At 38.2% G+C, this 25,543-nt stretch overlaps 1 protein-coding gene across 4 annotated transcripts in view; it reads right to left on the reverse strand.

Moving 5' to 3' along the window:
* Positions 1–972: 972 nt before the first annotated feature.
* The window catches only part of dab1b (DAB adaptor protein 1b), a 45,870-nt gene continuing 21,299 nt past the window's right edge, over positions 973–25,543 (reverse strand). Inside the window, exons 3-15 of one of the 4 annotated variants that reach the window (XM_084410338.1) lie at positions 14,848–14,987; positions 14,240–14,338; positions 12,433–12,564; positions 12,232–12,351; positions 10,539–10,577; positions 9,257–9,316; positions 8,978–9,037; positions 7,604–7,660; positions 6,401–6,500; positions 4,810–5,331; positions 4,629–4,726; positions 4,291–4,393; positions 973–2,610 (exon numbers count right to left, since the gene is read on the reverse strand). In XM_084410338.1, the coding sequence (XP_084266464.1) occupies positions 4,307–4,393; positions 4,629–4,726; positions 4,810–5,331; positions 6,401–6,500; positions 7,604–7,660; positions 8,978–9,037; positions 9,257–9,316; positions 10,539–10,577; positions 12,232–12,351; positions 12,433–12,564; positions 14,240–14,338; positions 14,848–14,987 (1,514 nt within the window). In that variant the 3' untranslated portion in view covers positions 973–2,610; positions 4,291–4,306. Of the gene's footprint in view, positions 2,611–4,290; positions 4,394–4,628; positions 4,727–4,809; positions 5,332–6,400; positions 6,501–7,603; positions 7,661–8,977; positions 9,038–9,256; positions 9,317–10,538; positions 10,578–12,231; positions 12,352–12,432; positions 12,565–14,239; positions 14,339–14,424; positions 14,504–14,847; positions 14,988–25,543 lie in introns of those variants that run through there. The other 3 variants (XM_084410341.1, XM_084410339.1, XM_084410340.1) reach the window with 3 other exon arrangements.

The raw sequence follows: 25,543 nt of genomic DNA on the forward strand, positions 1-25,543 counted from the left end.
GCATTTGTGAGGTCAGGCACTGATGTTGGAGAGAAGGCCTGGCTCGCAGTCTCCGCTCTAATTCATCCCAAAGGTGTTCTATGGGGTTGAGGTCAGGAGGTGCAGGCCAGTCAAGTTCCTCCACACCAAACTCAATCATCCAGGTCTTTATGGACCTTGCTTTGTGCACAGTCATGTTGGAACAGGAAAGGGCCATCCTCAGACTGTTCCCACAAAGTTGGGAGCATGAAATTGTCCAAAATGTCTTGAAATGCTGAAGCATTAAGAGTTACCCAGACTTGTCCAACGGATTGCCAGACGAGAGCCTACTGACGTACTGTATCACTGTATGGTACGGCAGCTGCACCGTGGCAGACAGGGAGAGGCTTCAGAGAGTAGTCAAGGCAGCACAGAAGATCATCGGCTGCCCTCTCCCCTCTTTGATGGACATTTACACCTCCCGCTGCCCTAGCAGAGCGAAAAACGCCATCAAGGACAGCTCCCACCCTGGCTTTGATCTGTTTAACCTGTTGCCCTCAGGGAGGCGCTACAGCTGCATTAGAACAAGGACCAACAGATTTAAGAACAGGTTTTTTTCTAAAAGCCATAACCACTTTGAACTCACATATGCACTGACTTCACAGTCTAACCCCCGGACATTCTTCTATTCACTTACTGTGCAATATTTAATATTTAATACTTTTGATAATATTGATAATTTTTACCTCTCCTTTTGCACTCCTTATTTAATTCTATGTTGTTATATCTCTTCTTTTGTTTTCTTACATGCTGGCACTGGAAAAGGAGTTGCTTTTCATCTCATTGTACATGTGTATAGTGACAATAAAAGGCATTTCAATTCAATTTCAATTCAAATGAGATTGCAGCATTCGCAATATCACAAGAAACAAAAGACTATCGCAATGTTCGTTTCATGCTGAATTTTAATTTTTAATCCAGAGATAAAAATAGAAATAAAAAGCAGAACTATTGCCAGCTGAAAATAATGACATCCAAAAATTTTAGGATGTTTAGAAAACTCACAAAGTGAAACAATTGCACTCCTTTTTCTCAGACAGAGAGTGAATTTTAATGAGCATGTGCTGAATGAGTTATACACAGTCTGTTGAATCTTACACCGTATGTTAGTGGAAGAATCAACCTTAAACTTAATACAAAATCTAAAATAATGACATCAACAATGTTAAGTGGAGTGATTTATGAAAACATACATCAAGGTCATATTTACTCAATACCAAATGATAATGTAAACAATTATATTTTGCCCATTGAAAAAGTAAAATCATGTGGACTGTAAATATTAAAAAAAATGTGATCTAACCAATGACATCAACATATTTGCTTTATTTCAGTTGATTTGCTGTTAGTCTTCAGGATTTGTCATTGAATCAAGCTTAATGATAATTAGCTACATATAGTCATGTTTTTTAGTAAATCAAATGGAGTTTATATCAATCTATTAATCCCATGATTACTCCTTTTTCTTACTTGACAAAATAAGGCAAACTAAAAATGCACCAGTACAGAGTAGGACAAAACTTAAAATGGCACTTTCTTACATTTTTATCATCAAAAAGAAAAGGACTACAGTACAACAAAGAAATGAAGCTGATTCTAGTGATATTTTTTTTGTGATAAAGTAGACAGATATCCAGATAGTAACCGTCTTTGAATCACTTTATCTGCAACACTTCTTGATTCAATGACACTTGAAGCCATTTAACAAGGACCTTCGACTCCGACAGATTCACAGAGGAAAATGCAGAATGCAATAGTTTGTCTGTAAAACAAACATCAACCCTGAAGAGGTACATATGTATACAGTATAGCTCATGAACCACACTGAACTTTCAACACAGAGTAAATCAAACCTCAAAACTGAAGATTTTTTTTTTAAATTCAACAAATATGTTTTGACATTCAAAAACATATAACATTGATTATACACACTGAAGCTAGAAAATGTTAGATATTTTAATTATTTGAAAATTCTTATTAAAAATGTTCATTTTTAAATAAACATATATCATTGTATAAAATCTAAAAGAAAATGTCTGTCAATTTGCTTTTCAAAAACAAAACAAAAAACAATGTAAGAAGCCTCACCACAATGCCAACACACAGTATAATTCCTTCCAAGAAAAAGAAAAGCAGCATTATTTTTACCAATGCTTTTTGTCTTCTTTATATGCAGATTGCAACTACACAGCGTCCTAGGTGATAAAATCACCCCAGTCCAGAAATCAAAACTTGAATGGATCTCTGTGCATTACAAATATCAATTGACATGAATCTCCAAGTGCAGTTAAACTTTGATCTCACTGGTCCATTTTCCCATATTGTGACAGCTTAGTAATATTTTACAAAAAAATATTTCATTTTAAAGTCATTTTAATAGATAGTGGCTATTTGTAGACGGTCAATTTTCAAGTCCATTGCAAACTGAAGGTGCACTTTATTTATTAAAATAGATTTTACTTTCTCTGTTATCAGTCATCAGAGTTTGTGAAATGTCCCACAGAGCTTAACACAGTTATTTTACGTCCCATCTGCATCACTGTGATTTTTGGATTCTCACAGTGCTCTTCTCTTTGTTCAGGGTGACTCTTCCTAAGGATGAACATGCAAATACAGGTTTAAGTCAACAAAGCAATAAATTTAAAGTAATACAGTTTATAGACACGAGAGACCAAAAAACTTAGCGTTAACAAATGAGGGATGTGATAAAAAAAAAAAAAAGTAAAGCCCCTTTGAGGAAGTTTTTCTAACAGTATTATAAAAATGACAGACAGCTGTAGTTTAAACCTTTATTGTGTTAACCATTCTACTTGAGACTAAAACTGACAGAAGGAAGGTCTACTGCTGTAACACACTTACAATATCCAAGATCTGCAAAAATTGTGGTCAACATTACTAAACAGGGTAAATTAGCACCGATGGGAATGGAAAGCTCTGCGCGTGATCTACTGCACATTCAAGAACACAGACGCAGCCGGATCATTTCCGTAATGACCAACTCAATCTGCCAGCGCAAATTAGCATCGGGTTTAAAGGCCCGTTCACACCAAGAACGATAACTATGAAGATAACTATATTATTGTCCACACCAGCGGAAAATCTTGTTCTGTTTATTATAAGCGTGTGCTTGTCTGTTACTTTAAATGCTGGATTCTGATTGGCTGTCAATCATTTTATCATTCATCAGCTGGATAAAATCGTTCTGAAAGTGATTCCAATGATATTGTTTCTCTATGCCATTATCGTTATAGCTGTGGTGTGAACTCTGCTATTCTTTAATATTGAGAACGATTTTTAGAACTATATCTTTATTGGGCCTTAAGACAAGTTTATTTATATAGCACATTTCATACACAATGGCAATTCAAAGTGCTTTACATAGAAGAAATTAAAATAATAAAAAGAAATAAGAATAATTAAAACAGTTTAGAAAAATAAAAATAAAATACAGTACAGTACAAACAGTCGGACGAGCATTGGCACAGTGCTCATTCATTAAATGCATAGCTAAACAGATTTTAGGTAAATAATGCCGCAAATACCAGTAAATTGACTAGCCCAAACCTTAGTAAATCACTTTGCATGATTCATTTAAACACTCTCCTCCCATAAATTTTGCGTCTGAAAGGGAAACTCCTACAAATGCATATGCAATAAGGTCAGATGCAAAAATAACCCTGTCCACGCCTTTTCAGCACTAATTTTTAAGACCTTAAGACAAAAAAAGACCTTAGAACTAGATGAATCACAGGAGCATCACAATTAAGAGTTAGCAGATATTAAGCAGACGGTCTACTAAATAAAGTTTTATGTAACAAAGTTCGGGAGGAGCACGTTCAGGTAATCAAATAGTTTAGGGTAATCGTTCAGGTATGTTCAGGTAATCAATAGGCCCTGTCCACGCCTTTTCAGCGCTAATTTTTCACTGCTTGTCTTGAGTAAATCCTGACAGTAGTTTTTTAACGCCAAATGAAGGTTTGCACTGGAGTAAGCTGTTAGTAAATCTGGCCCTAAAGGGCAAAGGCTTTACCTGAAGACTGCCACCTTTCTTGCACTGTAAACCCTTGTGTAGAACAGGGGTGTTCAATCCTTCTCTATTGGGGGCCAGTGTCCTGAAGAGTTTAGCTACAACCTCAACACACTCGCCTAGAAGGTTTAAAGACCTTGATTAGCTGTTTAATTAAGACTGAAGCTAAACTCTACATGATTGTGGCCCTCCAGGAGGAGGATCGGAAACCCTGTATATATTAGTTTGAAGGAATTGAAACCAACCCAGAAGACATCTCTCTTAGGCATCTAGCTGTGAAGTGTCTGGAAGGCTTATCTGAGCATCTGGTGGCATCTCATCAGTGCTGAGAGTTTGAGCACAGGCTTCCTGTAAGACAGAGAGAATGAGATGATTGATTAAAAAAAAAAGGCCTTAGGACTAGCTGAATCACAGCTAATTAGAGTTTAGTAGACTATTATAAGTTTACATGTACTTCCAAAGTTACTTATAGTCAGTAGAATGTCTGTTGGAGCAACTTCTTATTATCAATAGAATGTCTAAAGAGGACCATCAAAAGTAGGTTTGACCAAAAAATCTCTTGTGAAACAAACATAACCATTACCAAAACTTCTGTGTCATTGACTGAGCTGTCTTCTGCAGCCAGGAGTAAGGGCTCTGTTGAAGGGGGCATGGTGTCCTGCTCAGGACCAGGAGTAGCACCTATGGAAAGGGAATCAAATGAGTAAGAATAATGCATGACACGTGATGAATCTCAATCGTTGGCCGTAGTGTTTTGAACTCACAAGAGTCAGTTGGGGATGGTGATATCGATGACCCTGAAGTCAGTTTCATCTGTGAAAAGTCAAGCTCAGCAGCGCAGTCCATGATCTGTTTCCCAGAGGGCTGTGCAGTGTCTTGTTTGCTTGTGCAGATGTGAACAGCTATGGATTCCTCCTGGGGGTCCGTGTTTAGGGTGTGCTTAGAGTCTACAAAGTGCTGAGGACTCATGGTGTTGGACGAAGCCTCGGGAGGTTCACAGGAGTGGGGGCGCATGGCAGCTATGGGGACCAGACCCTGAAGCACTGCGGCTGGAATTGGATGTGCCCCCATGCCAACGGTCTGGGCTGGGACGAATGCCCATTGCTGCTGGCCAGTTGCTGGAGAGTGGAAGAGGTTAGCCTGACCCCAAATCACAGGCTGGCCTCCAGGAAGCATCTGGGCCACTTGCAATGGGGCCTGAACCCCGAAGGCCATTGGACCAGCCTGGGAGGCAAACGATTGTTGGGTCCAGTGAGCAGCCTGGATAGTACTCATGGTCATATAACCTGAGAAGCAAGAACAACCAGTTTCATTAAAGGATTAGTTCACTTTCAAAAAATGTTTTGCTGATAATTTACACACCCCGATGTCATCCAAGATATCCATGTCTTTCTTTCTTCAGTCGAAAAGAAATTAAGGTTTCTGAGGAAAACATTCCAGGATTTTTCTACTCAGAATGGACTTCAATGGCAACCAACTATTCCAATGTTCAAAGAAGGTTCAAATGTCCGTCTCAATGCAGAAGTCTCCTGTATAAATTATATAAACTATGTATAGTCAGAATTAACATTTAAATGGGTCATTAAAGTCTCGACACGATCCCAGTCGAGAAATAAGGGTCTTATCTCGCAAAACGATCGGTCATTTTCTAAAATAAATAAATAAATATACTTTTTAACCACAAATGCCCGTCCTGTACCATCTCTGAGATGCATTGCGTCATCACGTTGGAAAGGTCACGCGTAACGTCATCTATCTAAGGTATTTGTCTGTGTACTCTGGTTCAAAACGGTAGGGAAGGGAGAAAAATGTCATCTCATTTTCTCCTCCAACTTCAAAATCGTCTGACATCTTTGTTTTAATTTATTATTATTATTATTTGTATTTGTTTCGTGACCTTTCCAACGTGATGACGTAATACGTGGTGCATCTCAGAGATGGTACAAGATGGGCATTTGTGGTTAAAAAGTACATATATATATATATATTATATATAGATCGTTTCCCTAAATAAGACCCTTATTTCTCTACCCTTATTTCTTTGAAACTGCATTGAGATGGACATTTGAACCTTCTTTGAACACCGGTATAGCTGGTTGCCATTGAAGTCCATTCTGTGCAGAAAAACCCTGGAATGTTTTACTCAAAATCCTTAATATCTTTTCGACTGAAGAAAGAAAGACATGGATATCTTGGATGACATCGGGTGAGTAAATTATCAGCAATTTTTTTTTTGAAAGTGAACTAATCCTTTAAAAGCAATGTTTTTTAAATTGGCTGCACTTTGATGAAAAATAAATTTTACAGTGGAACGAAGTACTCTCAATAGAAAATGGCATTTGCCATGTTTGTTACCTGAGGGCACGGCCGGTGGGCTAAAATGAGTAAGGAGTTCTGGGCGGAGCTGACGGCGTCTCCTTCCAGGATCCACTGTGGTAGCAGGCGACGCTGGCATCTGTGATGAATATTGATGTCATGTTTGATATTTGACTCTACAATAATTTACATTATTGTATCATAATACATTGCACACTCAATAAAACATTAGAGCATTAGAGATATCACTGTGATAATACTAGGAGAGCCAAACAGAAAACAATTATTTAAAATGATAAATTATATAAACTATGTATAGTCAGAATTAACATTTAAATGGGTCATTACATTTCAATTATTTCAATATGTTCCTTGAGGTTCACTTGTAGTGTTAAATTTTGCTAAAAACAAAAACAAATATATGTGTAAAAACAAACAAACAAAAAAGCTAATTTTGACTGAGCTGAAATGGTCAGATTTTAATGGGTATCTCCTATAAGGCTTGTCAGTAAAGGGCCACTGTTATGATTGGCTAACATCATTCCATAGGAAACAGTATCACCGCCCACTTGCTATTGCATGTACTGTAAGTGTTGTCCATATAAAACTATCATTTACAGAAAAAAGCTTTATGTAATTACGGTTTATAATGCAGCTGCTGTCAGATTCAATACAGTTGGCTCAACAGAAGTGCCTCATTTACAAAACAATCTGCAGTCAAATGCTCTGAACAAACATATAATCCTCCGACAAGATCCACGACACCATTAAAATAAACCTTCCATTGGTTTCCAACGCTTGGATCCCCCTAAAGTATGTACAGAGACGTAAACGAGCTGTTTAAACTGGACAATCAAAGCAAACGTTCTTTCACTCTTTCATTTGTCCTGTTGTCAGCAGACTTGGGCGTGTGGAGTACGTGGAGTGTCAAAAGAAAATTTTAATGTCATGAGCCCTTTAAATTTATTCTGACTTGTAACTATAAATGACTGGATTTACAACATTTTCTTCAGATGTATAAATATATATTCAGTTTGACAACTATATATCAGATTTATTAATATACTGTATACTCAGATTGTATATAATTAGGCCATCGCAAACTGGTGGTTTAGTGGGGGTGAGGTTCTTTTAGCCGTATTCACAAACATAAGTTGGGAACTATTAAAATATCTAATTTATTCAGTTTGCATTAAGTGAGGGGTGACCACAAGGTTGATTGTCCTCCTGGGGTCTACTTACTGAAAGGATGTCTGGGGGGGTGGCCATGTCACCGAAAAGATCAAACTGGCTTATATTCTGCAATACATTCAGGGAGAAAGATAAAGAAGATATAAAGCCATACTGGAAGGCATTCTACAACACACAACTACAACTATCTGCATAAGTTCAAAGATTACGTTATGATTTTGAGTTAGTGTTCACTGAGGAGAGCAGTCCACAAATGCAATAGTTATTAATCAGTTAGTGGGTCGACAATGAAATTATGATTCAACAGTAGAAATACAGTAACAACTACACATGCTATAGTGATTATCAAGGGAAGGCTTGAATGAAGACAATGATGACATTTGAAGGACACCAACAACTGAAGGGAATCAGCCGACGAACACTTAAAAAACTAAACTGAAGGTACAAGCAATGAGGTGGAGGATCACCATTTAACCAGAACCCAATGTGAATGTAAAACATAAAAAAAGAAACCCAACACAATGAAACACCAGTAATGTTCTATAGAAAAGCAAGCAAATCACACCAGAAGACTCAAAGACTCAAGCAAGATCAATGTTTGGCGCGTGTGAGCAAACATTGCAGAAGCGTGACTGGTACGTATGCAAAGATTAGCTCCAGGCACTCGATAGGCTCCGACTGAATGAACAGACAAGCAATAACACTCTGTGAAATGGACTGATAACAATCATTTAACATGGATTCATTCTTGGTGAAAGCAATGCTCTGTTTTGACTTTCACAGATCTGTCTCGGATTTTGCATTGTATGCGTGGATCTTAATTGATCAGATTGTTATACAATAATAGCCTCTAGAAATTTTAGGAAGACATCCCTCTTTCTGAAATTTTCAATCATATGAATGTTGTTGTTCAAGCCAATCATCATCTTTATTTCATTGGGTCCAAAATACCTTAACAATACTTGTCATTAATGCAAGTTGCACCTTATTTCATTGGTCCACTTTAGACATTATACTAACTATAAGTAACTTAGTAACTTTGCTGACATGTACTTGAAAGTTGCTTATGGTTAGTAGAATATCTAAAGTGGACAATCGAAATAAAGGTTAACCATAATGCATTGCAATTGTCACATTAACCTTTTCTAAATCCATGCAGTACATCCATTCTAGAGGTGAACCCCAAAAACAAACCTCTGTTTTATTTCCCCCTCATCCATTTCCCTTGCACAATGAAAGACTCACAATGTGTACAAGAACAAAGAAATATTTTTAGTACAGTAATCGCTTTCAATTCGCTATGGGTTTCAGAAATAATCCCTTGAGGTCTTAAAACGAAGAAGGGGGAAGGACACCGAGAGGTTTGTTTGCTGGAGGAGAGGGACGGGGAGGTTGAGCGAATGTTTGAGACATGAGAGAACCTACAGTCATAAGATGGTGTTTTGGAACATCATAGATCCCGTCTTTCTGATGACTTGTGGGGACCTAAAAATTATAGTGAATTAACAACACAAGGCCACTGCACAAGGCTATACGTATTGTAGGTATGTTAGAGTATACTTTTAATCTGACAGATTATTGGATATTTTAAATGTTTAATTTGGGGAGACATTATTAGAGGAAATCTATTTTCAGATTCCCCCTTCTTTGTGATGCTATATCTGCAGAAGTGTGGGCGAAGAGGGGAGTGGCTCGAGGAAGTACCTGGTAAACGCTCTCCTCTGATTGGTGGAGGGGCTCGTGTCCAGCTTCAAACACAATGTACTACAAGGAGTTGGGAAAGAAAGTGAGAAAGGCCCCATATGGAACCAATCAGACAGAGACAACACTAAGAACATTCAATGATGACCCTTTATCCATAAAAAAATATATTTTGTATCTTTATCCAGAACTGTAGGGTGGCCCTCTTTATTTCCACAGGATAGAAAATCAACAATATCTCATCCATTTCTTAGTTATTTTTCTGTTGTTTCCTCTACTTCTCACAAAAAAGACCTCAGTAATCTCACAAGTCTCCCATTTTCAGAAGAGATGTCAAGGTACCAGTCAGCAATCAAAAGTCAGAAATCTCAATGTCAAATTATCCGGAAGTGATCTGAGATGCTTTTCGTTTTTTGTTTTTTTCATCTCTAAACTCTTAATGTATGTTTGTTACTAATATCCCATTAATGTATATTTTTATTTCTCCTAATTTTAGGATAACTCTATCTACAAATATGAGAAGTTGATCCTTTACCAACAATTTCATTAATACTGCCCACACACGACACACCGTTAGCCCTGATTGCAGTTAAAAGCTTGAAATCAGAGGCAAATCATGTCTCGTTCACGTCGTGTGAAGATCGCTAGGTATGAAGTGTCAAAGACGTGATCTGAGAGATGCCCGAGAGACATTTAGCAGGTTAAATATCTAGTCCTTTGATACAAATGCTTTGACTGGAACTGACATTGCAAATTGAAAAGCAATCCAACAACTTTGGAAGTCGTGTAGCGCATAAGCGGTTTATGTCTCCTGAGCAAGAACATTTTCTCTGATAATATAATACAATAATTATATAATTCAGCAGGTAAAAACACTGGACTTTTCCCATCACAAACTGCTACAAATGCTTCAAAGCTTAACTAAACCAATCTTGAGAGCTTCTATCTTAGGGATTCTGCTTGGAGATATAATGTGGATGTTAAAATGATGGTTAAAGTTGTCTGTATTCAGTGTGAGCGCGAGAGCACTGGGTTCAACACATCAGTGCATCCAGTGGGGCTGTTCATGACTCTCAGTAGAACATATACACACAACCACAAAACATGACTGCATATCAATACACTGCCAATGACAGGAGCTGAATGGTTAACGGAAGTTGTGTAGGCATCAAGTGCAAACAATATCAGCAACACTTAAATGGAGGAGTTAAATGATAATAAAATCACATAGGATGCCAGTTCTTAATAAAATCAGATTAAGTTTATGATAACTGAGATTACTCACCTGATAGACTGGATCATCAATCTCATCTTCCAGAATCGTCTGTGTCAGTCATTAAGAAAAACAGGCATTATTGGAAGTAGCATTTAAAAAAAAAAATCATTTTCACAAAAACTTCATGGCCCCCAGAATATTTTGTTGTATGAATATCTGAACATGCAATATATTAAAAGAAAGAACCGAGCCTCTGCTAAAAAAAAATGTTAATCTATCTTCATGCATTCTTTTTTATCAACACTTGAACGTGGGTAAGTTTCATAAAAAAGCAACATTTTGAACAAAAAGCTGAGGAAATCGTGTTTTTGTCAAAGATTTCTTAGAAGTAGATCGAGATCATCAACACCCTCAAAGTTTCACAGTCGTTCCTCTTCATGGGTTCGACATTTCATTCAGTAACGTTAGGCAGTTTTGATTTATATGTTGTTTAATGTTTGATGATCACGATATTTTACATGTGCATAAGTAATTTTCTATTGGTTTCTGCTTCTTCACCTGTGTTTTGATCAGGAGATTCTGTTCTTTTTCAGAAGATGCGTAACAGCGACCCCTACCGTATAACAGTGAAAACATGGATTGAAGACTATTTCTGTCAATGGCGGGGAAAGAGTTAAAGTCCCCCTGTGTTGAAAATCAAGCTTTAAATGTTGTTTATATGTCTATGTGGTGTTTTTTAATATGCTTTAAGACAAACCATGTGTAAATTCATAAGTCGACAGCATTGCTGAGTATTCTCTCCTTAAAACTGCAGTGAACCAAAGACAGTCTCAAAAACACGCTTTGAAACGTTTCTGACGTCACAAACTACCTTGTAACCAATCAGATCAACGTGTGATCGTCAACCAGTGGATCTCTGAGCTGAGTGAGTGAGTGGAGGCGGGGCTCATTTGCATATTCATAGAACCGCGAATACTAACATTTTTTTTTTTTTTTTTTGTCATTTTGGTGATCAAAGATGAGTTTTAAGGGATACAATTGACTACAGGGGGACTTTAAAGATGGAATTAGAGCAAACAGACACTAGAATGTGTAGAACATCTTCTTTTATTCAAATATCATTAATAGCTGATATTATGGGCCGATTAACTGTCAGGGTTGATAGTATATCCATCTACTGTATCATTAATTCATTACTTGTAAAACTAGTTTGTTTTTCCTCCCCTCTACAAAATCTTCAGTGACATTAGTGACGAAACTGAAACATCCCACTATCTTCAGTAGAAGTTGTGCTGCTGTAAACATCATTTACAGGAAACTTAATCTTTTGTATTCTTAACATGTTGGTATACAGTCCTAACAATGGAAGAGTTGTTCAGCCTGTGGTCAAGTTAAAAGGAGTTGTAAACTTTGATAAATCTCTGAACCGTCTCAATAAGTGGGCCATGTATCCCTGCGGCCCTACATAGATCAATCGTTCTGCAGAATGGATGGATGGATCTCAATAAGTTGTCAATGTTTTCTTTAAGGAATGTTTTACAGCAACTGTGTCAGAGGAAATGGTTGTTCAAAACACCCTCTTGAATGATCATTTATATTTCATATGAGAGATGGTATGATTAATCTGATTTATATGTCTGTCATTTCTGGAAACCTTGTATGGCATGAAGCATTTGGACAGCAGAAATACATTCAGAATTTTGCCAGAAAGAGTCATCAGCAATTTATAAAATTACGTTTTTGACTTAGTTCATGATCTTACCTGATAGATGGCTTGTTCACAGTGCTTGTCCTTCTGAGACTTCTTTTGTGACTCCTCCCTCTGTTTGATGTCATAGACGAGGGTGAAAAGGTCACGCAGGTCCAGTATCACCGGCTCTGCCTACAAGACGATAACTGAGGTTAAAGAAAAATAGTGCCACTTTTAACAAGCAAGATTAATCTAGGAATATTAACAACTAACCGAATGGCTTGTCTTGATTGCCACAAATTTGTGGTTGCCTTTTTTACCGCACACGTAGCCAAAGGCGCGATGGTCCCTTGTGTCTTTGGCAATGTAGGAGATTTCGTGTACAGAGTGATGGTGTTGTAAGACCTGAGGATTGGGGATGTTATCACATCATTATATATGTAAGAAACAGTTACTAAAGCAAGACCATTTTCATATTACCAGTTTTTCATAAAAAAACAACAACAACTAATAATTGTTTTACACAGTCCACAGCCACTATTCACAAGTCCACTGGTTTTTGATAAAGATGACACTGAATATTGAAAAAGACTGGTTTTGTGAAAAAAAAATGAGAACACTCATCACTTTCTGAATGCCCTGTATAGATGTGTTTGTGCATCACTGCCTGATGGTTGCTAAAACTGTAATGTAGGAAACTTATCAGAGACATAATTCACATTCATCAGTCATTCAACATGCAGGAAAGTCATTGGAATGACACTGAGGACAATTCAGTTTTGATTCAACATCATCCGTCCTCTGTGGGTTTGCAGCGAGACATGCCTGTGTCACATACAGAGATTCACAACCTCCTTAAACGCAACAGAGATTGCTCCAAACTGTGAAGCCCACAAGGGGTTTTCACAGCCATTTTTTCCATCCATCCCATGCCTTTGATATGTGTTGTGTGAATTACAGTGATTCTGTGAATGACCGCTAAACGGCAGTGTAACCCAATGAGCCGGAACGTGGACGGAGACTAGAAGTAGTTCAGTTCAGTTATGGAGTTGAAGATGATCGGTTTACATGCTTCCATGCATTAAAAGATCGCTGTCTGGATTCAGTTCTTGCTTTATTCTTTAACACACATTTACAACATAACATTATGCCTTTTAAATGCCATGCATCAATTTGCATGTGCCAGAGCTTTATAGACAGTGTTGTGTGCTTGACTGACCAGCAGTCCAGATTTGTCTTTGACGAATAGTGCATCATGAAGAGGAGAAACAGACAACGACGGCCATGGACTGTTGAGCAACTTAGGTTTTGTATCCAGAAAGAATGGGTCAACATTCCACTTGCAAAACTGCAACAATTAGTATCCTCGGGTCCCAAATGAGTACAATTGAAAAATGATAGGTGATGTAACAAACACAGTGGTAAACATGCCTTCCTTTCCAACCTTTTTTTGAGTGTTGCAGACATATCTAGTTAAGTCATGAAACTCTAGATGTAATCTTACATGTAATCTGCAAGCAATCACATAATTTACAACACGACACAAGCTGATTGACTCTGCTGATTCAGCAGCCAATGAGGTTCATTGGTCAACGTTTAAATCATTTTCTGTAAACTATAAGTGCACTATCAGAGTTCCTCTGAACCCCTCCACCTCCTCCAGCTCCACCTGCCTAGATCTGCTTCAGGATTTATGTTTGTCTATGTATGCAGCAACAGCATGTCTTACATGCTCACAGTCTGTGTATGTATTGGCAGTAGCAAGTCCATACTTGCTCTGCAGAAGAAAGTAGTGCAGAAGAAAATAGTTCTACATGCAAGAGCATAAAAAAAAAAAAAAATCCTGAAAAGCGCCCTAAACATGAACCCAGGGTTGTGCTGTAGTATTGAATATCAGCATGGCTGTGATTACCTGCTGTCTCCTGCCTACAGATGAATCATGGTTATGATGATAGTCAGTACTTGTGTTCATATGATATGTAACTGCCAGATATCAGAAAATATTTTTTAGAATCAGAGCAGTGTTAATCTGGCACAACAACACCAATAAAACTAGAATACACTTCTAGAAAACTCTTACCCCTGATCTCTCATCATAAATCTTGATTCCACCAAAAGACACAGTGAGGAATATTCTCTGTTTGTGGTTTCCTTTAGATCGTGCCGAGGCAGCAATTCCCTGCAGCAATAAACAAAAGAAACATAAGCATGAGAAGAATTACAAGCAAGCATGGATAAAAACGTAGTGTAAAGATGAATTCTCACTTTATCAGCAATATGTTGACAGACTTTGAATAGTGGGGTTTTGCATATGGTACATAGTGTTCTGTTCTGCATAGTTTGTAAGGTCACTCTTGTTACTCATTCAGCACTTCTAAACATTTGAAAGGGATGTGTCTAGTTTGCTATTTTCTCTGACTTCTGAGGGCAGAAAAGAAACAGATCATTTTATTCACTCTATTGAATTATTAAAAGCGATTCTAAACACATTGCAGGGTCACTTGGAGCAGGTTTGAAACCTCGATCTGTCTCAAGGCAATGCTAAATGGCTTAGCTAGAGTGCATTCAGAAAGTATTCAGACCCTTTAATATGTTCACATTTCTGAATGCACTGTGGATGTCAGCGGTCTTCAACACTGAGACAAGAACATAGCGAATACTGCAGCTTATATGCAGTCGAATCTTTACCTTCAGCTTCATCATGGAGTCCTGACACAGCTTGTCTCCACGTGTGGTCGTCACATCATCAATCCCAATCAGCTTGGCCTTGTACCTGATGCCATCGCCTCTGAAGCGCTGAACCAGGACCTGCTCGCTGCGATCCTGACCTACACACACAGGATAGATAGATGGAGTGAGACTGTTATTCATTAAAGCTGATATATCATGTCGCCTTTAACCTTTAGAGATAGTGTTATGCTGGAATATTTAGCATGAATATGTGCACATAGAGCATTGTGTGTTAAAGGGATACTCCACTTTAAAATGAAAATTCTGTCATCATATACTCGTATGAATTTCTTTCTTCTGCTGAACAGAAAGGAAGATATTTAGAAGAATGTCAGTAACCAGACAGTTTCTGGTCTCATTGACTTCCATAGGAAAAAATATATACTATGGAAGTCAATGAGACCAGAAACTGTCTGGTTACTGATATTCTTCTAAATATCTTCCTTTCTGTTCAGCAGAAGAAATAAATTCATAAAGGTTTGAAACAACATGAGGGTGAGTATATGATGACAGAATTTTCATTTTAAAGTGGAGTATCCCTTTAATGTGATACACACTTTGGTCACTATGACAATACTTTCTGACAATATTTTGACAAATCTTGGTAAAACATTTTTTTTTAAATCTTGGCTGACTAGGAACAATTTTCAACAACTACCGAACATTTTACTTGGTAAATTGCTGATTATTCAGGATATTGTAATTGTGTGAATTTAAGATATTTCCTGATGTGATGATGCAGAATGAAGGTCCATTTGCAGAGTTTAATGGGGTAGTCAGGCATGCAGTGATTCAAAACAAAAAGACAGGTACATGAGGCAAAACGCAAAGTAAAGTGGCAAAAATTGATAAACACAGGTACAGGTCAGTAATCCAAAACAGGCTAACCAAACAAACGCTCAGAAATGCAGACAAAAATGGAAAGAATTTGGAGAGAGTGGAGGTGTGACAGTGTGACCGATCAAAGGCGGATATCGCGGGATTTATACTCACGCTAATAAACTGGATGTAATTTAAGTTCTGTTGCTTTTATATGAAAATAAATGTAATGAACAAGACACCCAAAGTTCCATTTGAAAGACATGTTTATCAATTCCCTGGAAATCAAAGTTGAATTTGCTCAGTGAGTTTACTCTGGCGTCGAGAAATTATGCTCATTTAATATGCCCCTCGATCTGAGCTGCACCAATCACATCGGGTTATCTGATATAGGCGGGCCAGAGGCGAGCTAAACAGATGACGACAGCGCTGTGACGTCGAAGTCATTAGTAAACATTGCAAGATGGCTCTGGATGAACACCAGTTGTTTGAAACGGCTTTGGCCGCTACAATGAACGAGTTAGACTTGGCTTTGTATCTAAAACAGGAACAGAAGACGCTGCTCGAATTGTTCCTTTGCAAGAAGTGCGTTTTTGCTGTTTTGCCGACCGGATACTAGGGCTGTTGGAACGAATTCCGAAATTCGAATATAATTCGAATATTAAAAAAATCAATACTATTCGAATGCTGAAGTTCCTATTCGAATATTGCTTTTTTATGTATATATATATTTTTTAATGCAATCTTGCCTTTCTCGCCGCCTTGGCACACACATGTGAAAATTAAATGCTTTTGTTTCGTCTGATAAACGAAACAATTGTGCACGTTATCCACGCTGTATCATCATAACAACTGTCAAAAGTCGCGGAGAGGAATGTCTCCACGGTAACGGAGATCAACAATTTGATTCTCAGTCCACATTACAACGTGAAAACGTCGTCTTAAAATATATCCACTTTGGAGTGCGTTTTCATTAATAAAAACGCCGTCTCATTGTGGACGGAAGGCCAAAACGGAGAGGAAAATGTACATTATTTTTTTTATGACAACTTACAACCTGACAAGCTAGGCGATCTGTCCGAGGAACCGTCGCTAAAGAGTCTAATCTACCAGTTAGCTCCGCTGGTAGCTAAGTGTATGGGGCTTGTTGTGATTGGTCGTAGTGTTATCCAATTGTGTGCAGTGAGATTTTCAAATGCATGCTTGGTGCTGCCCCTCGAGCTGGGCGATTTTCATTAGTCGACGCCAGACCATTAATCTTTCAGATTTCCAGGCTAGTTTATCAATTATTTTTACTTCAATACAGACATGTTCATTCATGTTTTTATAAGTATGACAACAATCACATAATCCATAGAGATATTGCACTGTCAGAGAATTTGGAAATATTCACACAATTTAATATATAATACATAATTTATATATATTAATTCATGATATCACAGTATTAAAATAAAAACATTTTAAAAGAGAACAATACATTACGGTTGTTTAAACCAATGAGCATTAAGCTGTGTCGTCAGCAAGTCGTTTCCCATCATGCTTTTGATCAGCGCAGTCGGTGGAGAGCAACTGCAGAATCCGACAGTTTTTTGACATACGTCTGCATGACATCACAGCAAGGCGGACCGCACTCGGACACATTTCTAACCGGCATGCATCTCGCGGTGATCACCGGGGATCAGTTCTGCGCAAATTTTGCTCATCTCAAACGAGCCTATGACAGTGAGGCAAAGCAACTGACACTAGTAGGTCACATGATAATGACAGCATGGCGAATGTAGTATGTCCAGATTATATTCATATTACACACATTCACAGAGCCGGTATCAGGGGGGGGGGGGGAACATCAGAAGGAATGTTGTTTCAACCCTGGAAAGACATCAGTACACACCGTTTTTCAGGTTCAAATCCACCGACGTTAATCTACTAACTCTCCGGACTGCTTTGTCAGACAAAATGGCGGATGGCGGATTATGATTGGTCAGATCAATTAGCTAATTGTTTTTTCACAGCGTTTTATGGATCACGTAAACTATACAGTACATGGATATTAGAAAGTGACCCAACCACCTGTCGGCTCAAACTCAGAGGCGGAAATTTAAAATCCTCAGCCTAATTAAGTGATGTTACAACCGTACCTGTGTGCAATTTCAGTGGCAGAAACCGTGCTTTTGTCTCTAGTTGGTATATTAACTGAGACTGGCTTGAGTACAGCGTAAAAGTGGATGTTGCGATTTATTTGTGCTGTCATAAGTTTAATGTTGGCATGAGCCGTGTGACGGACGCTTTTGTGAATGCTGGCTACTGTGACTGGAAGAATTCCAGTGAAACAGACTGAGGATTTCACAAACACAAATCTTCTGAAGAGCACCTTTCTTCATACACAATGTGGAACGAGCGAGAAAGACTTGCAAGCACGGAAAAGAGATCTCAACTCTTTTAAACGCAGACCAGCTGCAAAAGAACAGGTACTACGTGTCCTCCATAAAAGATGTTATTGGATATTTTTGAGGAAAAAAAATCAACAACCTTTACATGGGAAATTGGATGCTTTTGACAACATGGCAGAATGAGGCAGTGGCCCTTTCCTTTCTTTGCTGGACTATACAATCAGAAATCAGTTACATTTGCTTGTAGTACACGTGATGTCAGCGGAGGTGGTGCACTACAAGGGTGAGAGACTCAAACGGCTTCTTGAACAAAGCTTAACAGGCCATTTAGATACAGTGTCCATCGTTCTGAAACATTTCAATGAGATCACATCTCTTCTGACTGAAACTGATTCTGTAAAAGCCCACGGTCCAGAGCTGCGAATGAAAACCAATGAGAACCAATGCCCAAGTTCCTGTTCTTTGTGAACCTTGTGCATGAAGTGCTGGATCTTCACTGGAATATTGTTGGATCCACCAAATAAGCTTCTGTAGGGAGAGGACACTGACCCTTTGACAGGTCTGGGCACGTGTTTGGGCAATGTGGCCAGTTTAAAAGAGTGTGTGCAGAAACTTCGATGTGATGAGGGATTTACAAAAGTGTGGGGGAAAGCCACGGCTGCTGCTGATGCACTGCCGAGATACATGACCCCAAAGCCAAGACGCACAGCAAACAAGAAAATGGACAATTACTTGGTGGAAGAAACGACGGGTCAAAGAGAGGATGACGTAGAAAAAGCACTTAAGAGACTGCACTACAGCTCTGAGTGATTCATTTCTGGATCCTGAGACTGAAGCATATCATGGACCTGATACAATCACCAGCTGTTGATGCAGAGTTTGATGTCAAAAAAACACTTTTTGAGGTCGCAAAAGGAATCAAATACAGTCACAGATGGAGAAAACTGGACCACAAGATTCATTCTCTCCAAGTACCACAAAACTCTGCAAACAATGCCTAGTGCACTGCGCTCAATCATGCTCTGACTTTCAGCGCTTCTACCGCAACCTGTGAGAATTCATCCTCCTCTCTGAGCAATGTTTTTATGGACCACAGACGCTCAATTCTTCACAAACTGAAGGCCCAGTTACTTCAGCTGGCTTTTGAGAGGGATCTTAATCTTAATGGAAGGACACCATTTTAAGGAGGTTTAATGTTCGCACACGCTGCCTTCAGCTTTTTAATAAGGTAAGTTATATGATTTATTTATTTACTTACGCAAGCCTAAATGCCACTCTTGGTTATTAGAAAGTAGCATTAAATTCAGTATATAATTGTCAATGTGTTGTGACTGTGCTGATATTGATTAGTTTATGTTTTTCTTGTTCACTTGTCCGTAAAATGAGCCGGTAGCTTGTGCAGGGTGTATTAGAGTGCATTTGTACTGATGTGGTAGTTTTATGCCTTGTTTTTGCAAGTTAATGAGGCTGATGGTGTGCCCTCCAGTTGGGAGCCGCTTGTCCTCCTGTTATTTTTGTTCCACTATATAAAACATAGAGTTTTTTTAGCAGTTGTGAAATAATTTCTTATTCAAAATAAGTACCTACTCAAGAGAGTATGCAATTTCAGACACAGCCTGTGTGTAAATAATGAGGTGATGATGAACAGGTGTGGAAGGCAGTGCATGATGGGATTTGTAGTCCATGATAGTCATTATATGGAGAGGAGTGTGACACCTGAACAGGGGCACAAGAAAAATTATTCTTTGGCTTTTTTTTCTCGATTAAGGCATATGCCTCATTTTATTTTGTAACGTCATTCCAGCAGACAGATGAATAGAATGGGGGGGCATTTCATTTTCATGAGGGGGCACACTTTTTTATGATCTACGAAACAGACATTAACAAAAAAGTCCTGTATTTAGCCTAATATAACTGAAATAGACCAAGTTCTATATTAAAACAACACCAAAACACAAAATATTAGCTAATTTTCTGATAGCGTAGCGTGAACCAACACCATTAGGATATGCACTTCCCCTTTAAAAACATTTACTATATGCAGGATTTGGCATGGCAGAAAGCTTGCAAAGATCGCTCATTTTATTATCATGAAAAAGCGGTTATACAACATCATCGCGATCTCACAAAGTTCCATTATAATCAGTGAAGTTGGTGCACAATGAATGTCTTATTTTTAACTTCTTACTATAACGAGAGGATGTGCACGTGTGTAGAACTCAGAACACCGATCAAAACACCGGAATTGCGCAATATATTATTTTATTATGGAGAAAACTGACCCTAGACCAGCCTTTATAGACAGCTTTTCCCTCTAAAAACAATCAGAAGCATGAAAGCTTGTTTCCGCCACGAAATAAAAAAAAATTGCGACTTTTTATCTCACAATTCTGACTTTATAACACATAATTGCGACTGTATATCACGCAAATCTGACTTTATAACTTGAGTTTATATCTAGCAATTTTTAGAAAACGTACCTTATTTTACTCTGTGATGAAACAAGAATACTATTAGTAGCAGCAGGCAATTGAATGAAAGTTATTACCATGAATGTATCTAATGGATTTACAAAAATATTTAATGCAACAAGTTCTACTAACTGCTAACCAAATTGATCCAGTACAGTTAAGTAAGGGATAATGTAAATGTAGCCGGTTGTTACCGCAGAATAACCCTCGACAGGGCGATCAGGATCAGGTCTTGCTTCACACTGAAGGGGTTTATTCTGAGATAACAGCCGGCTGGATGTACATTATCCCGCTTATTACACGGCTACTTGCCACATAAGTAAATAATTAGACACGAAATATTGATCTGAGTTGAAATATTTTATTAGCTCTTTAAACGCAAAGCTTCAGTGCAGAGAGCAGTTTCAGATCAAACTAGACGAACATTTAAGAGATACGGTATACAGTCATTCCACTTATTACACAGCATTTCACCACATTTATAGTTATGGGGATAAGAGATATTGATTTCAGATTAAACTGTTTCAAAATCATACCTGTTTGTATCTTATAATCCAACAGTGTACAAAACAGTCGTCACAAAATGGCAGCAAAGCGTTTGTATGAAACAAGAGAGAGCGAGTCCACGATACTGGGTGGCATAATTAAATAACTGTACTCAAAATATTGATTTGAGTTTTGATATTTTAATTAGCTTACCAAACGCAAAACTTTCACGGGTAAAAACCTTCATAGCAAGCGTAAAGCAGCAGCTTAATTTACCTGGATAAGCCTGTGTTATCAGTTTTTACCAGTTGTTATCGGGGAATAGCATACGCGATTGACTAATCAGAATCACTTATTCCACAGAGCCGTGTAATAATCAAAAGATCACCAAAAGATAATTGAACGGAAATTACTCCAGAGAAAACATGGCCTTTACAGCTTTTCTTCCATTAATTCATATAATACACCACATTTTTCATATTCATACAATGTCAAAGGTTGTACATATGTCTACTCTTGTCTTTTAAGAGACAGTTCACTGATAAGATATATATATATATATATACATACATACATACATACATACATACATATACACACACTCCTGGGCAAAAGCAAATGGACCAAGCCCAAAATGGCTAAACACTAAGCTTTTAAGTGTCTAAACCACAAATTATTAGTCAGGAAATGATCTAAATTTAAGCAAATGCACAACTTAAAAAGCCTGTCTCAAAACATCAAAAGGCAAATTCACACCACACAGACAAACGCCAACAAGCTGGCAGTTCGATTTATAGTTTTTTGGAAAATAACTGTCATGTTCACACTGTCCTAACAGGCACTGTCAAACACTCATTAAACATGGTCAGTCGAGTGAAAACAAACCCCAACCAACGCCAACAGACACCAACAGGGGGTAACACACTGATCCAGCAAAACCCAACAAACATGTTTCTTGGACTTTGTCTGTGCGGTGAGAATTGGCTTAAAGACAGATTTTTTTTTTGGCAGAATATGGGAAGTTGTGTGTGGAGTGATTAATCACAGTGAAACACGAGTTGCATGGTGATGCTCCAGAAAATCTGCTGAGAAATCTAATAATAAATGCATCTCTAGCACAGTAGAGCATGGAGGAAGACAGGCCTTTTTAGTTGCTGAGCTACTTCACTGTGAAAAGTCATTTAATGCATTGGAGGATAGGAGAATATTGCAGGATGGCTTGCTTCCCACGAAAGAGAAGTTGTTATCTAAAGAGGAATGATCAGATGTTATTTTTCAATGCTCCTGCTTAAAGTGCGAAGACAACCAAGAAGTGTCTTGAGAACAAGTCCATCAGGCTCATGCTTTGGCCAGATTTGAACACTATAGTGAATATTTGAACTCAATCGGACTGGGAGACATTTTTCTGTCTGTTTGAAGCCATTAGCATTGAGTGGAACAACACTGACTCTCCTTCCTGGAAAAAGATGTCTTGCTAATTTCCTGACCAGTGATTTGTGATTAAAATGGTTAGGACCAATGAAAGACCATTAAATATCTTTTTCTTTTTTTTTTTCTTTTTTTTAGCTCAGGAGTGCATAACCTTAAAGGGATGGTTTGGAGTAAAATCAACCTAGGGTCCTTTGCACCATGACCTCGAGCCAAACCTCCATAAATTAAAACAACTTATTTAGGACAATTCAAACCATTGTCTTGTTTTTAACAAGACCATTGTTAATAACATTATTTTCAAGCAAACAAAATGATGTGATTCATCCATATAAACTGTGCTACGGTTTGAAATATTCTGTTCTATGCTCACATGAAAATGCATAATCCTATTGGTTCCACAGCAGTGAAAGTAGATCAGTGACTCTCCTAGGGGAGCATGTGTCAGCCATCAACTGTTCGACAGTTCTGTGAGAGCAGGACAGATGGCAGCATATGGGGAGGAGGAAGACACTCTCTCGACGCCCCAATCTGTCAACAGGCTGTTTAGTTTTTGGAGGCCTGACACAGAAACTCATTGACCTTTTTAAACCCCAAGAGACAAATTACCAGATACGCCTCATATTCAATGCAGAATATTCAGCACTGTTTCATAACCAATCAGCTGGGCTCCAAAGAGAAGTTGGGACATTAAATCATGTTTTCAGCTGCGTCACACTAATGCACAGATCTCTTTTGAAATATAAGACGTGGTTTGTCCTGTCTGTTTAATCTCTTAAGATATAACTGAATGTGTTTACATAAATTTCACATCCTAAAAGCATTTTTAAACTCAAGTACATTTAACAACACGAAGTCGCTCTTCACAAAGCGCACATGAGTATTTGAATTTGAAAGCAGCCTCCTGTCAAAGAGTTTCATAATTTGAATATACTATAAATTAAAATAAATTATATCAAGCCCACTGCATTCCAAACAACATAAATGATGCTTTCGTAGATCAAGGTTGAAGAGAATGCAGGGCGGCGAGACAACACACTGCGAGAGTAACATCAAGCATGAGCTTTCTCACAGCGCATGTCCTGTGCAATGAAGCCAGCGAATGTCCTTTTAATTCGCTTCAACCTCTCCGAACTTTATGTAATATTATTTTACGGAAGGTTCAAGTGGTGTGTGTGTGTGTGTGTGTGGAATTGGAAGCAATCAGAAAACGGGTGCTTCTATAGCACACACAGCGTCATCGCACACCTGTGGTTAAAAACTGCTCAGAATCATTGGAGAGAGAATCTTTTCTCCCACTCTATTGTATAGTATGACCAACACAATATTAGATAGATTAAACATAAACTGTTCCTTCCTGTAGGCCAGGCCTATATACATAATGTTTCAAGTTGATGTTTCCTCTGCCGACTGCTTTACACTCACGTGTCATGTGACCAGAGTGTAATCGCAGCCTTTGCGGTTAAATTATCTAATTTTATCACATCGCAATATTGTCACTAATGCAATTAATCGGTCAGCCCTAGTAACGTTCTGCTCGAGTCGTCCTTGCGATGGAGGTTCGGGTTGAATAAGTTCCTCCAATGTTTCATCATTGGACTCGCGCTCGGATTGATATGGTAAAATCGACGTCATCGACAGTTGATAGTAATGGGTGTTGTTTCCAAAGTGCGCTGTAGGCGGTCAACCAATCACAACAGGCTGGGCCATCTGACCAATCAGAGCAGAGTAAACCAATCACAATAGACTGGGCCATCTGACCAATCAGAGCAGACTAAACCAATCACAATAGACTGGGCCATCTGACCAATCAGAGCAGAGTAGACCAATCACAACAGACTGGGCTATCTGACCAATCATAGCAGAGTAGACCAATCACAACATACTGGGCTATCTGACCAATCAGAGCAGAGTTAACCAATCACAACAGCCTGGGCCATATCTGACCATTTGGAGAGACTGATTTATTCATTGAGTTGTTTGAGAATCATTGAAGAATGTGGTGATGTGCAATGTTTATTATGAGAAAATGAAATATATATTTATCTGATTGATGCATGTAGACCTGTTGTAGGAGACTCCAAAACAACATTAGGATACTTTAAAATAACATAATAGGGGCACTTTAATGTTAATCAATATTAGGCATTTTGCCGCTACCGCATTCATTGACTTTGCAAGCAACGGAATTGCTCAATAAATAAATAAATGAATGAATGGTAGATTGTTGTCACTATGTGGTTCTTAAATATTCTGATTTGATCAGAGGAGGCCTGAAAGGTTTGAGAACCTCTGCTCAGGATGAAGAGGTCACCAACGGACCATGGTGTACATCTGGACACAAGACTGGTTGCATAAATGAATATTAATTCATGACTGATTCACACTTTCACTTTCCAGCAGAGTTTAGCTCTAACCCTGATCAAACACACATGCCTCGCAATGGGTTGTGGGCAGTATCTAGCCATTACAGTGTGAGCATGCATAGATATTCATAGATATATTATGGTTGTAAAAACCACAGAGATTTAAATTCCAGAAGAAATGGGATAACCTTTCACAGGTTTGAATGTGATGGTTTGTGTTTTTATATGTATTAACTCAGTATTACAGGGTTTTAAACTATGGTAACTTAGCTGATGCCTTTGTCTTGTTGAATTGTCTTAGATTAGCAAAATCATCTGCTGAAGTCTATTGCAGATATAGATATTCATATGCGTCTGTCTAACCAGGGTTGGAGCTGAACTCTGCAGGAAAGTGGATGTCGAGGGCCAGTGTTTCCCAGCTCTGGTCTAGGGGCCGGATTTGGACCACAATCCACTAATTGGTGACTTCTGCTCTACTATGCAAGTGTTATTTATATAGCACCTTTTAAAACAGTTTATAAAATGCTTTACTGAAAACACATGAATATCATATAATATTATGAACATTAAAATTTAAATAATAAGATAGAAGACAATAAAATAGAATCATTGTATGGAATTTCATTTGTATGGAAAAGAGCAGTGTGAATATTCCGCATAATATCTCATTTTATAATAACTTTTTCATTCA

This window comes from Rutilus rutilus, assembly GCF_951802725.1.
Source record: "Rutilus rutilus genome assembly, chromosome: 6".
Taxonomy (NCBI): Eukaryota; Metazoa; Chordata; class Actinopteri; order Cypriniformes; family Leuciscidae; genus Rutilus; species Rutilus rutilus.